The following is a 14,321-nucleotide window of genomic DNA, read 5'->3' as shown; positions in this document are numbered from 1 at the left end:
CCACCATTACCTGTAAGGAGTTTTTTTACATTCTCCCCATGTCCTTGTGGTTTCTCTCTGGGTGCTCCACAATTTCCTCCCTCATTCCAGACGTGTATGGGTTCGGTTTAGTAAGTTGTGGACATGCTATGTTGGAGCTGGAAATGTGGCAACATTTGCAGGCTGTCTCCAGCATGAACTGGCTGGTTTGATCAAACGCAGACGACTTGCTTCACTGTATGTTTCGATGTCTTGATGTACATGTGACAAATAAAGCTAATCTTTAAAAACCTTTAAGAATGTAATTGGAGTTGGAATTGGTTTAATATTGTTAAAAGAACTGGCCTATAGTTAAAAGCTTGTCCTGCAGACTTGTATGGGGATTGGGAGGGGTGGAGTTGGTGGAAGAACAGATAGTAGAGTGGCTGGGGAGAAGGATGTTGTTAAGCCTACCTACAAGGTCAGGAATCAAAAGGTTGGGATGGTGGGATTAAATTTTTGAGCTGTGTATATTTCAATGCAAGGGGTATTGTAAGAAAGGTAGATGAGCCCAGGGCAAATGGAATTATGACATTCTAGCTTTAGTGACACTTGGTTGCAGGAGGGGCAGGACTGGCAGTTCAATGTACCTGGATTCCGTTGTTTTAGATGTGATAGAGTGGGAAGGATTAGAGGGGGAGAGGTGGCAGGGACAAGGTCACGACAAAGTGAGAGGGATAGAGGGATTAAAGGCAGAGAGGTGGCATTTCTAGTCAGGGAAAATGTTCAGTGCCTGGAGAGCTCGTCTAGTGAGGCTTTATGGGTATAACTAACAAATCCCATATATAATAGACCACCCAACAGTCTGCAAGATTTAGAGGCGCAAACTTGTAGATAGGTTGCAGACCATTGCAAAAACATAAGGTTGTAATAGGAGGTGTTTTTAACTTCCCACATATTGACTGGGGCTCCCATATTGTAAAAACGCTGAATGGGAAAGAGTTTGTCAGTTATATTCAGCAAAGTTTCCTGAATCAATGCATAAAGTCCCAATTAGAGAAGGTGTCATACTGGATCTCCTATTAAGGAACGGGACCGGGCAGGTGATAGAAGTTTGTGTAGGGGGTCACTTTGTATCTAGTGATCATAGTGCCATTAGTTTCAAAGTAATAATGGAAAAGGATAGGACCTTGTCACCTTGGGGTCAGTCTGAATTGGAGAAAGGTCAATTTTGATGGTATCAGAAAGGGTCTGGCAAGTCTTCAGTGGGAGGGGTTGTTTTCTGACAAGGTAAGTGGGAAGCCTTCAAATGTGAAATTTTGAGAGTACAGAGTTTGTATGTTCCTATCAGAATAAAAGGCAAGGGAACATTTTTTTTCTAGGGGTATTGAGGTCTTGGTTATGGAAAAAAGGGGGTGCATTGCCGGCATAAGCAGGTAGGAACAAATTACTTACTTGAGGAGTATGAGTAAAGCAAAGGAACACTGAAGAAGGAAATCAGGAGGGCTAAAAGAAGGCATGAGGTCGCTCTAGCAGACGAGGTGAAGGAAAATCCTAAGGGCTTTTGCAGATATATAAAGAGCAAAAGGGTAGCAAGGGACAAAATTGGTCCTCCGAAAGGTCGGAGTGTAATCTATGCATGGAGCCAAAAGAGATGGGGGTGATCCTAAATGGATTTTGTATCTGTATTTACTCGGAAGATGGACACAGAATCTATAGAAGTGAGGCAAAGCAGCAGTGAGATCATGGACTCTATGCAGATTACAGAAGAGGAAGTGTTTGTTGTCCTGAGGCAAATTAGGATGGATAAATACTCAGGGCCTGACAATATGTTCCCTCAGACCACGTTGGAGACAAGTGCAGAATTTCCAGGGGCCCTAGCAGAAATATTTAAACCATTCCTAGCCACGGATGAATAGCTAATGTTGTTCTATTGTTTAAGAAAGGTTCTAAGAATAAGCTGGGAAATTATAGGCCGGTGAGCCTGACATCAGTAGTGGGAAAGTTATTGGAAGGTATTCTGAGGGACCGTATATATATATATATATATATATATATATATATATATATATATATGTATGTATGTATTTGGGTAGACAGAGATTGATTATAAGTAGTCAGCATTGCTTTGTGCGTGGTAAGTCATGTCTAGCCAATCTTATAGAGTTTTGAGAAAGTTACCAGGACCGTTGATGAAGGCAAGGCAATAGTTGGTGTCGACATGGCAAAGCCCCACATGGGAGTTTGGTCAAGAAGGTTCAGTAACTTGGCATTCAAGATGAAGTAGTAAATTGGATGAAACATTGATTTCATGGAAGGAGCCAGAGAGTGGTAGTAGGTGCTTGCCTCTCTGATTGGAGGTCTGTGACTAGTGGTGTGTCGCAAGGATCAGTGCTGGGTCCACTGTTGTTCGTCATTTATATCAACGATCTGAATGATAATGTGGCTAACTGAATTAGCAAATTTGCAGAAGACACCAAGATTTGGGGTGTAGAGGACAGTGAAGAAGACTATCATGGCCAACAGTGGAATCTGGACCAGCTGGAAAAATAGCAGAAGGAAATTAATGCAGACGAGTGTGAGGGTTGTAAAGAAAGCTTTTGGTAGAAAGCTTTTGGTACATTGGCCTTCATAAAGCAATGTCTTGAGTACATGAGTTGAGATGTTATGTTAGAACTTAGAATACCTACAGCACAATACAGGCCCTTTGGCGCACAAAGCTGTGCCGAACATGTCCTTACCTTAGAAGTTGTTGAAGTTGTATAAGACATTAATGAGGCCTAATTTGGAGGATTGTGTGCAGTTTTGGTCACCTACCAACAGGAAGGAGTGCAGAGAAAATTTACAAGAGTGTGGCCAGGACTTGAGAACCTGATGTATAGAGGAAGCTTGGATAGGTTCGGACTTCATTCCCTGGAACGTAGAAGATTGAGAGGGGATTTGATTGAGTTATACAAAATTATGAGGGGTATAGATAGGATAAATGCAAGTAAGCTTTTTCCACTGAGGTTGGGTGAGACCACAACATGGGCTAAGGGTAAAAAGTGAAATGTTTAAAGGGAACGTGAGGGGGAACCTCTTCACTCAGAGGGTGGTGAGAGTGTGGAGTGAGCTGCCAGTGCAAGTGGAGGGGGCAGGGTCGATTTCAACACTTAAGAGCAATTTGGATAGGTACGTGGATGGGAGAGGTACGTAGGGCTATGGTCCGGGTGCAGGTGGATGGGGCAAGGCAGATTAATGATTCAGCACAGATTAGATGGGCTGAAGGGCCTATTTTGTGCTTTAGTGTTCTATGATTCTATGACTGTTCATACAGATGAAATCGCCTCACAGTACATTGAGGTAATACAAAGTAAATCAATAACAATGCAGAATAAAGTGTAATAGCTACAGAGAAAGTGCAGTACAGATGGACCATAAGGTGCAAGGTTCTAACAAGGTAGATTGTGAGTTCAGGTCCAACATAATGTATGAGGGAACTATTTAATAGTCTTACAACAGCAGGATAAGAGCTGTCCTTGAGCCTGGTGGCACATTGTTTTAGGATTTTGTATCTTCTTCCTGATGTGAGAAGAAAGAATGTTGGGGTGAGAGGGGTCTTTGATTATGCACTCTGCTTTACCAAGGCAATGGGAAGTGTAGACAGAATCCATGGAGGGAGGCTGGTTTCCAAGATGTGCTGAGCTGTGACCACAAATATCTATGTTTTCTTGCTGTCTTGGGAAAAGTATTTATTAAACTGGAGAGAATGTTTCCTATGGTGTGGAGTCTTAAGACCAGAGGACAGGGGCTCAGAATAGTGGGGTGTCCTTTTAGAATGGAGATGAGGAGGTATTTCTTTGGTCAGAGAGTGGTGAATATGTGGATTGGGTATATTTAAGGTAGAAGTTGATAGATTCTTGATTAGCCAGGGCATGAAGTGATACGGGGAGAAGGCTGTGCAGAGAGACTTGGGTGTGCTTGAGCATAAATCACAAAAGGCTGGTTTGCGGGTGCAGCAGGCTATCAGGAAGGCAAATGGAATGTTAGCCTTCATTGCTAGAGGGATTGAATTTAAGAACAGGGAGGTCATGCTGCAACTGTACAGGGAACCGGTGAGGCCGCACCTGGAGTACTGTGTGCAGTTCTGGTCTCCTTATGTGAGGAAAAATATACTGGCTTTGGAGATGGAGCAGAGGAGGTTCACCAGGTTGATTCCAGAGATGGGGGATTGGTGGTTAGACTATGTGGAGAGATTGAGTCATCTGGGACTGTACTTGCTGGAATTCAGATGAATGAAAGGAGGTCTTATCGAAACATATAAAATTATGAAAGAGAAAGAAAAGATAGAGGCAGGAAAGTTGTTTCCACTGATAGGTGAGACTAGAACTAGAAGACATGGCCTCAAGATTCGAGGGAGTAAACTTAGGACAGAGATGAAGAGGAACTGCTTTTCCCAGAGAGTAGTGTATTTGTGGAATTCTCTGCCCAATGAAGCAGTGGAGGCTACTTCAGTAAATATATTTAAGACAAGGTTGGATAGATTTTTGCATAGTAGGGGAATTCAGGGTTATGGGGAAAAGGCAGGTAGGTGGAGATGAGTCCATGGCCAGATCAGCCATGCTGTTATTGAATGACGGAGCAGGCTCGACAGGCCAGATGGCCGACTCCTGCTCCTTTTTCTTATGTTCTTATGAATGTGGCTGAGAGGGAAATGGATCAGCCATGATGAAATGCCTGATTCTGCTCCTATATCTTATGATCATACCAAGCTGAGATGCATCCAGATGGAATACTTTCTACGGTGCATTGATAAAAATTGCTGAAAGTTGATTTAGACTCTGTGACAATGAAGAAAACAGCGATATATTTCCCAGCCAGGATGGTGCATGAACCTCAACCCTTTTGTTGTTATTTGGAATCTATTTTTTTTTCACATAATTCATTGTGTGTGAAGTGTTAAAATTCCGTAGAGACAAATTATTAATTGTTTTGCTGATGTCACATACAATGATAGACATACACTTAGTGTTCCTGTCCCCCTTCCCTCTTCTTCATTTCCCCACTCTGTCCTCTTCTCACTGTCCTATCACATTCCCTAGGTGCCCCCCCCTTTCCCTTTCTCCCATGATCCACCCTCCTCCTTATTAGGTACACCTGTACACCTGCTCGTTAACATAGAAACATAGAAAACCTACAGCACAATACAAGCCCTTCAGCCCACAAAGCTGTGATGAACATGTCTTTACCTTAGAACTACCTAGGCTTAACCATAGCCCTCTATTTTTCTATGTACCCAACTATTAATATAAATATCTAATCAGCCAATCATGTGGCAGTAACTCAATGCGTAAAAGCATGCAGACATGGTCAAGAGGTTCAGTTGTTCTTCACACCAAACAATGATTGGGGAAGATTTGTAATCGAAGTGACTTTGATCGTGGAATGATTGTTGGTGACAGATGGTATGGTTTGAGTATCTTAGAATCTGCTGATCTCCTGAGATTTTCAATAACAACAGCCTCTAGAGTTTACAGAGAATGGTGTGAAAAACAACAAAAAAAAGCATCCAGTGAATGGCAGTTCTGTGGGCAAAAACACCTTGTTAATGAGCGAGGTCAGAGGAGAATGGCCAGACTGGTTCATGCTGACAGGAAGGCAACAGTAACTCAAATAACCACACCTTACAACAGTGATGTGCAGAAGAGCATCTCTGAATGCTCAATATGCCAAATCTTGAAGTGGATGGGCTGCAGCAGCTGAAGACCATGAGCATACACTCAGTGGCCACTTTAATAGGTACAGGAGGTAACTAATAGAGTGGCTACTGAGCATATAGTGATAGAGTGAACAGAGGTACAGAGATTGGCCAGTGATACAGAGAGATAGTGAAAAGCTTTTGTTTACACACATAAGGTAATAAAAACAAAATGTAGAAAATAATTGTTCCTGTCCTCCTTCCCTCTTCTTCATTCCCCCACTCTGCCCTCTTCTCACTGTCCTATCACATTCCCTAGGTGCCCCCCCACCTTTCCCTTTCTCCCATGATCCACCCTCCTCTCCTGTCAGATTCCTTCTTCAGCCCTTTACCTTTTCCACCTATCACCTCCCAGCTTCTCACTTCATCCCTTGCCACCCACCCACCTGGCTTCTCCTATCACCTTCTAGTTTGCACTCTTCCCCCTCTTCCCTTCTTATTCTGGTATCTCACACCTTTCTTTCCCGTCTTGATGAAGGGTCTCGGCCTGAAACAGTGACTGTTTATTCCCCTCCATAGACACCTGCTGGCCTGCTGAGTTCCTCCAGCATTTTGTGTGTGTATAGTGTTACAGTTACAGAGAAAAATGCCTGGCCCACTGAATTCCTGCAGAATCCTGTTTGCTATTCCATACCCAGCCTCTGCAGTCTCCTGTCTGCAGTAAAACATCCGTCTCCTTGGGAACGTTTATAATAGAGTACTACAGCATGGAAACAGGCCTTTTGGACTCAACGAGATGGCCACCAAGCTAGTCCCATTTGCTGGCGCTTGGCCCATTTCCCCCTAAGTCTGCCCTGTCCATCTACTTTTAAACATTGTTATTGAACTTGCTACAACCACTTCCTCTGGCAGCTTCTTCCATATATGCACCTCATCGACGTCAACGATGGTCGAATAACAGATAGGCACATGAATATGAGGGAAGTTGAAGGATATGGATACTGATTTATTTGGTTCGGCACAACATTGTGGGCCGAAGAGCCTGTTCCTGTGCTGTACTATTCAATATTCTACGTTCTCCTGGAAAAACAAGGCTACATGCATTCACCCTATCCATATCCCTCTTGACTTTATACATCTCAATAATGTCACCCCTCAGCCTCCTATGCTCCAAGGAATTAAGTCCGAGTCTGCACAGCCAAAATGAAGTGGAGAAATAGAGATTGTGGAGACCCTTCGTTGGTTGAGATGGACCTTGGATGTTGCATCCTACCTGTAATATGCAAGCCAGGGCAGTACAATATGGGGAGCAAGCTGTTGCCTATGCAGCAGACTCCCCCTCTCCATGTCACTGTGTAGCTGATGAATCCAAAGGAAAGGCAGAGTCTGATACAGTTTGGCTCCAGTGGCATCATGCGAGTTGCCAGTCTGCGTTGAACTCAATGTAGGGCTGCATAATGGGCATAAACCGGTTTTCCGGTGTTGTCTTCTGAAGCCTTCCCCATGAGTATGGGTATAGCTGGAAGGCTGCAGAGGTTGGAGATCAGAGTTTTCCTTCTCCTAGGTGAGGTGCCAACCACAGCTGAAGAGCACCATCCACCTGAAGTGACTGGTTGTAAGGTGCCAGTAACCTGCCTTTGCCCCTTCTCCTTTCAGTAGAAACAGCTCTGTCAGGCTTAGTGACTAAACCACACGTGAAGGCCTGGTGCTGGACTTGATGTCAGAGGCTATCTGAGAAGCAGGCCATTGGGAGCATTTAACAGGTGGTGAGAGCTTATCCTCACCGCCTTCCTGGCTATGACAACCCTAATGAACCAGAAAGAGACTGATCAGGAAGAAAATGGACATCTCCGCATTAGTAAGGGTGGGGTTAACTTTTTCCTATTTGTTCTCCTCACAGGCAGACAGCTCCTAAAGGAAGAAAAGGAGGGAGGGCTGGTGATCCAACCTACTGACGAGGTTACTCTAAATGGAAAGGGTGAACCAGGCACCGGGGAGCCGGAAGCAGTAAACTCTGACCAACAGGGCACACTGAAGGTGCCGGTGAAAGCGGAAGCTCACGAGGATTTGGAGGCAGGCAGCGGCAGCCAGCGCCCGGTGACGGACGTCGGCCGGGAGGTGGAGAGCAATGGTCCTGGAGTGGGCGGGTCTGAGACCCAGAGCACTCCGGAGGCTCCTGGGAAAACGGAGGTGGAATCGGCAGGGACCAGCCAGTCGACTGACAGACTCCCAGAGCTGGTGGGGCTCAGGAGCGGAGCGATGGAGGCGGCTGACGGGATCCAGGCTGTGAGTGGCTCTGGTCAGGTGAAGGGAGGGGGCTGCTGCTCACCCAGCCTGAGCCTGGATGACCTGCGGCTGATGGTAGATCTCTTTCACCTGCCATACGAACACGGCGAGGAGGCAGCACGAAGGCTGCGCGAGTTCCAGTGGCTCAAGGCCAACACCGACTGCGTGAGTGCCAACACCAAGGTTGACAGCCAGAAGGTAAGATGAGGGGGGTGCAGTGGGCTGGGGTGGTGGAGAGGTGGGCGAGAAGAAGGACATAGCAGAGCACTGGCTAGTACGTTGTCCTGCACAGAAAGTGGTCATCTCTTCAGAAAGAGTCTTGACGAAGGGTCTCGGCTGAAACGTCAACTGTTTATTCATTTTCATAGCTGCTCCCTGACCTGCTGTGTTCCTCCAGCATTTTGTGTGTGTTGCAAAGGTCACCCCAGTCAGACTCTTGCTTCCAAGTTTTATGGATTTTGTTGTGCCGAATTTTGTCCTGACGTTTGCTCGTGAATAATAATATATATTGATTGACTGAGTAACCATGTGGGATAGACTCTTCCGGCCCTTTGAGCCACACAGCCCAGCAGCCTTCCGATTTAATCTGAGCCTAATCATGGGACAATTTACAATGACCAATTAACCGGTACGCCTCTGGAATGTGGGAGGAAACCGGAGCACCCGGAGGAAACCCACACGGTCCCAGGGAGAATGTACAGGCAGCGGTGGGAATTGAATCTGGGTCGCCTGTACTATAAAGTGTTGTGCTAACCACTATGCTACCGTGCTGCCCCTGAATTATGAGAATTATTAAATTATTATATATCTATTATGAACCTCTAGAAGGTACATGAGCCTCAGGACTTGCACCACCAGGTTCAAGAACAGTTACTACCCCTCAACCATCAAGCTCTTGAAGTAAAGGGGATAACTGCACTCATTTATTGAGATGTCCTCACAACCAATGACTCTTTAACTTGTTATTTCATGCTCTCATTATTTATTGCTATTGATTTATATTTGCATTTGCACAGTTCGTTGTCTTCTATGGTCTACTTGGTCTTTCATTGATCCTGTTATCGTTACTATTCTATAAATTTGCTGAGTATGCCCACTGGAAAAGGAATCTCAGAGTTGTATGTGATAGCATATATGTACTCTGATTATAAAACTTACTTTGAAATTTGAGCTTTGATGAATCTATCTCCACCTTCACAATAATTCATTTAAAAAAAACATCAATTAATATCTAGCGAGGAGGTGTAAATTGAAGATGTCCAGAGGTAGTTTTTTTTACACGGAGATTGGTGGCTGTATGGGATGCACCTGTATGGTGGTGGTAGGGGCAGATATATTAAGAGGGTGTAATTTTAAGGTGATTGGAGGAAAGTATAAGGGGGATGTCAGAGGTTGTTTATTGATACAGGGAGTGGTGGGTGCATGGAACACACTGCTGGGGTGATGGTAGAGGCTATTAGGGACATTTAAGAGGCTCTTAGATAGGCACATGGATAATAGAAAAATGGAAGAGAGAAAGGTGCTAGGATTGGTTAAAAGGTCAGACAACACTATGGACACAAGGGCCTGTTCCATGTTCTATGTTCAGATCCCAGGTTTTTTGACTAAATATTTTAAATCTATCTCCTCTGGTTTCCGCTCCTCAAGTAGCCCAAGCAGTGACTTACAGACCAGTTACTATACTCCCTTTTCAGAATCAAATTTGTTGTTATTGACTTGTATGTCATGAAGTCTGCAGTAGTGCAAAGACTTAAAAGAAGTCACAAAAATAAATAAATATTGCAAAACAAGAAGAATAAGAGTAGACTATGAAACCTATCAAATGGTAAAAGGCTTTGATAGAGTGGATGTAGAGAGGATGTCTCCTATGGTGGGAGAATCTAAGACCAGAGGACACAGCCTCAGAATAGAGGGATGTCCTTTTGGAACAGAAATGAGAAAGATGGTGAATCTGTGAAATTTGTTGCCACAGGCATCTGTGGAGGCCAAGTCATTGGGTATATTTAAGGCAGAGGTTGATAAGATTCTTGATTAGTGAGGGCATGAAGGGTTACAGGGACAAGGTAGGAGGTTGGGGCTGAGAGGGAAATGAATCAGTCATGATGAAATGGCAGACCAGACTTGATGGGCCAAATAGCCTAATTCTACTCCTAAATCTTATAGTCTTATGGTCTTAAAAAAGGAAAAATGAGGTGGTGTCATCCTGTGTCTAGGCTAGGGTTAAATCGGAGGTTGCTGAGTAGCACGGCTCAAAGAGCCAGAAGGGCCTGTTGCATACCGTAACTCAATCAAATAAAAAATAAGTAAATGTGACAAATAACTAATCACTTGGGTGACACTAGATCTAGAGGACATAGGTTAAAGGTGAAAGGTGAGATATTTAAGGGGAACCTGGGGGAGAACTTCTCTCTGAGGGTGTTGCATGTGCAAGAGGAGCTACAAGCAGAAGTGGTGGATGCGGGTTCGATTTTAATGTTTATATGAAGTGTGGATAAGTACATGGATGGGATTTGGAAGGATATCGTCTGGGTCCAGGTAGAGGGGACAAAAGAAAACCTGGTAGCATGGACTAGATGGGCTGAAGGGCCTGTTTATGTGCTGTAGTGCCCTATGATTCTATGAGTGTGAGTCTTTAGGCTCCTATACTTTCTCCCTGATGATAGTAACAGGAAGAGGGCGTGTCCCATATGATAAGTGTCCTCAGTGATGAATGTCGCCTTCCTATGGCACTCAAATGGCTCTCTTCCTAGAAGTAGATCAGCTTCAAGTTCCTGGGTGTCAGCATCTCAGATGATCAACCCTGAGCCCAACACATTGATGCATTCATGAAGAAGGCACACCAGTAACTCTACTTCATTAGGACTTTGAGGAGATTTGGTATGTTACCAAAGGTTCTCACAAATTTCTAGATGTACAGTGGAGAGCATTCGGACTGGCTGCATCACTGCATATGGAGACTGCAGTGCACAGGATAGCAAGAGGCTGCAGAGAGTTGTAAATTAAGCCAGCTCCATCACAGGGACAACCCTCCGCATTGTAGAGGACATCTCCAAAAGGCAGTGCCTCAAGAAGGTGGCATCCATCAGAAAAGACTTATCACCATCTGGGACATGCCCTCTTCTCATTACTGCCATAAGTGGGAAAGTACAGAAACCTGAAGACCCACATTTAACGATTCAGGAACTTTACATCCACTATAAGATTTCTGAATGGTCCATTATTCCTTTCTTTTGCACTATTTATTTATTTTTTGTAATTTATAGATTTTAATGTCTGATTAGATTAATTTGACATATGTATATTGAAACATCGGAACATACACTGAAATGAGTCTCTTACGTCAATGACCAACACAGTCTGATGATGTGCCGGAGGCAGCCCCAGGCATCGCCATGCCTCCGGTGCCAACATGGCATGCTAACCTGTATGTCTTTGGAATGTCAGAGGAAACCGGAGCACCTGGAAGAAACACACAAGGTGACGGGGAAGTATACATACTCCTTACTGACTACGACAGGAATTGAAGCCTGGTCACTAGCACTGTAATAGTGTTGCATTAACTGCTATGCTACTGTGCTGCTCTGCACTGTACCTTCGAACTGAACTGCTGCCAGAAAACAACAGATTTCAGTGATATGTCAGTGATAATAAGCCTGATCAAATACTATTAAATATAAATTTGATAGTCAAATGTTCTCTTGGACCTTTGAGGAAGACCATAGGAGATGAGAGCAGAATTAGGGCTTTCAGCCAATTGAGTCTGAATTTCCTTAGACAGAGGGTGGAACTCATGCAACAGATCACTGTGGAGGCCAAATCATTAGGGTATATTTAAAGAGGAGGATGATATGTTCCTGATTAGAAAGGGCGTCAAAGGTTAGAATCAGAGTTAGAATTAGAATCAGAATCAGGTTTATTATCACCGGCATGTGACGTGAAATTTGTTAACAGCAGCAGCAGTTCAATGCAATACATAATCCCCTTGAATTTCCCATCCCTTACCTTAAAGCCATGTCCTCTTGTATTGAGCAGTGGTGCCCTGGGGAAGAGGCGCTGGCTGTCCACTCTATCTACTTAATATATCGTATACCTCTATCATGTCTCCTCTCATCCTCCTTCTCTCCAGACAGTAAAGCCCTAGCTCCCTTAATCTCTGATCATAATGCATACTCTCTAAACTAGGCAGCATCCCGGTAAATCTCCTCTTGCACCCTTTCCAATGCTTCCACATCCTTCCTATAGTGGGGCAACCAGAACTGGACACAGTACTCCAAGTGTGGCCTAACCAGAGTTTTATAGAGCTTCATCTTTACCCCGCGACTCTTAAACTCTATCCCTTGACTTATGAAAGCTAACACTCCATAAGCTTTCTTAACTACCCTATCTACCTGTAAGGCAACTTTCAGGGATCTGTGGACATGTACCCCCAGATCCCTCTGCTCCTCCACACTTACTTTGTACTCTGCCTTGGAGTTTGTCCTTCCAAAGTGTACCACATCACACTCTCCGTGTTGAACTCCATCTGCCACTTCTCAGCCCACTTCTGCATCTTATCAATGTCTCTCTGCAATCTTCAACAATCCTCTACACTATCCACAACACCACCAACCTTTATGTCGTCTGCAAACTTGCCAACCCACCCTTCTACCCCCACATCCAGGTTGTTAATAAAAATCACAAAAAGTAGAGGACCCAGAACAGATCCTTGTGGGACACCACTAGTCACAACCCTCCAATCCGAATGTGCTCCCTCCACCACCACCCTTTGCTTTCTGCAGGCAAGCCAATTCTGGATCCACCTGGCCAAACTTCCCTGGATCCCATGCCTTCTGACTTTCTGAATAAGCCTACCGTGTGGAACCTTGTCAAATGCCTTACTAAAATCCAAGCAGATCACATCCACAACACTACCCTCATCTATATTCCTGGTCACCTCCCCAAAGAACTCTATCAGGCTTGTTAGACACGATCTGCCCTTCACAAAGCCATGCTGACTGTCCCTGATCAGACCATGATTCTCTGAATGCGCATAGATCCTATCTCTAAGAATCTTTTGCAGCAGCTTTCCCACCACAGACGTAAGGCTCACTGGTCTATAATTACTCGGACTATCCCTTCTACCTTTTTTGAACAAGGGGACAACATTCGCTTCCCTCCAATCCTCCTGTACCATTCCCGTGGACAACGAGGACATAAAGATCATAGCTAGAGGCACAGGAATCTCTTCCTTCGCCTCGTGGAGCAGCCTGGGGAATATTCCATCAGGCCTCAGGGATTTATCCATCCTAATGTATTTTAACAACTCCAACACCTCCTCTCCCTTAATATCAACATGCTCCAGAACATCAGTCTCACTCATATTGTCCTCACCATCATCAAGTTCCCTCTCATTGGTGAATACCGATGAGAAGTATTCATTGAGGACCTCGCTCACTTCTACAGCCTCCAGGCACATCCTCCCATCTTTATCTCTAATCGGTCTTATCTTCACTCCTGTCATCATTTTGTTCTTCGCATAATTGAAGAATGCCTTGGGGTTTTCCTTTATCCTACTTGCCAAGGCCTTCTCATGCCCCTTCTTGCTATCCTCAGCCCCTTCTTAAGCTCCTTTCTTGCTACCCTATATTCCTCAATAGACCTATCTGATCCTTGCTTCCTAAACCTTATGTATGCTGCCTTCTTCCACCTGACTAGATTCTCCATCTCACTTGTCACCCATGATTCCTTCACCCTACCATTCTTTATCTTCCTCACCGGGACAAATTTATCCCTAACATCCTGCAAGAGATCCCTAAACATTGACCACATGTCCATAGTACATTTCCCTGCAAAAACATCATCCCAATTCCCTCCTGCAAGTTCTCGCCTTATAGCCTCATAATTTGCTCTTCCCCAATTAAAAATTTTCCTGTCCTCTCTGATTCTATCCTTTTCCATGATAGTGGTAAAGGCCAGGGAGCGGTGGTCACTGTCCCCCAGATGCTCACCCACTGAGAGATCTGTGACCTGACCCGGTTCGTTACCTATTACTAGTTCTAGTATGGCATTCCCCCTGGCCGGCCTGTCCACATACTGTGACAGGAATCCGTCCTGGATACACTTAACAAATTCTGCACCGTCTAAACCCTTGGAACTAATCAGGTGCCAATCAATATTAGGGAAGTTAAAGTCACCCATGATAAAAACCTGTTATTTTTGCACCTTTCCAAAATTTGCCTTCCAATCTGCTCTTCGTTATCTCTGCTGCTACCAGGGGGCCTATAGAATACTCCCAATAGAGTAATTAGAGGAAGGTTTTTTACTCAGAGAATGGTTGGTGCATGGAATGCACTGCCTGAGTCAGTGGTAGTGGCAGATACACTAGTGAAATTTAAGAGACTACTGGACAGGTATATGGAGG

At 44.5% G+C, this 14,321-nt stretch overlaps 1 protein-coding gene across 3 annotated transcripts in view; it reads left to right on the top strand.

Moving 5' to 3' along the window:
- The window catches only part of LOC140196870 (protein O-GlcNAcase), a 105,532-nt gene that overhangs the window by 56,362 nt on the left and 34,849 nt on the right, over positions 1–14,321 (top strand). For all 3 annotated transcript variants that reach the window (XM_072256763.1, XM_072256764.1, XM_072256765.1), the window contains one exon: positions 7,536–8,119. In XM_072256763.1, coding sequence (XP_072112864.1) covers positions 7,536–8,119 — 584 coding nt within the window. The remainder of the gene's footprint in view (positions 1–7,535; positions 8,120–14,321) is intronic.

Source organism: Mobula birostris, chromosome 4 (genome assembly GCF_030028105.1).
Source record: "Mobula birostris isolate sMobBir1 chromosome 4, sMobBir1.hap1, whole genome shotgun sequence".
NCBI classification, from domain to species: Eukaryota; Metazoa; Chordata; class Chondrichthyes; order Myliobatiformes; family Myliobatidae; genus Mobula; species Mobula birostris.
Note: the sequence above shows the minus strand (reverse complement) of the source record. Positions and strands in the feature narration are given on the sequence as shown.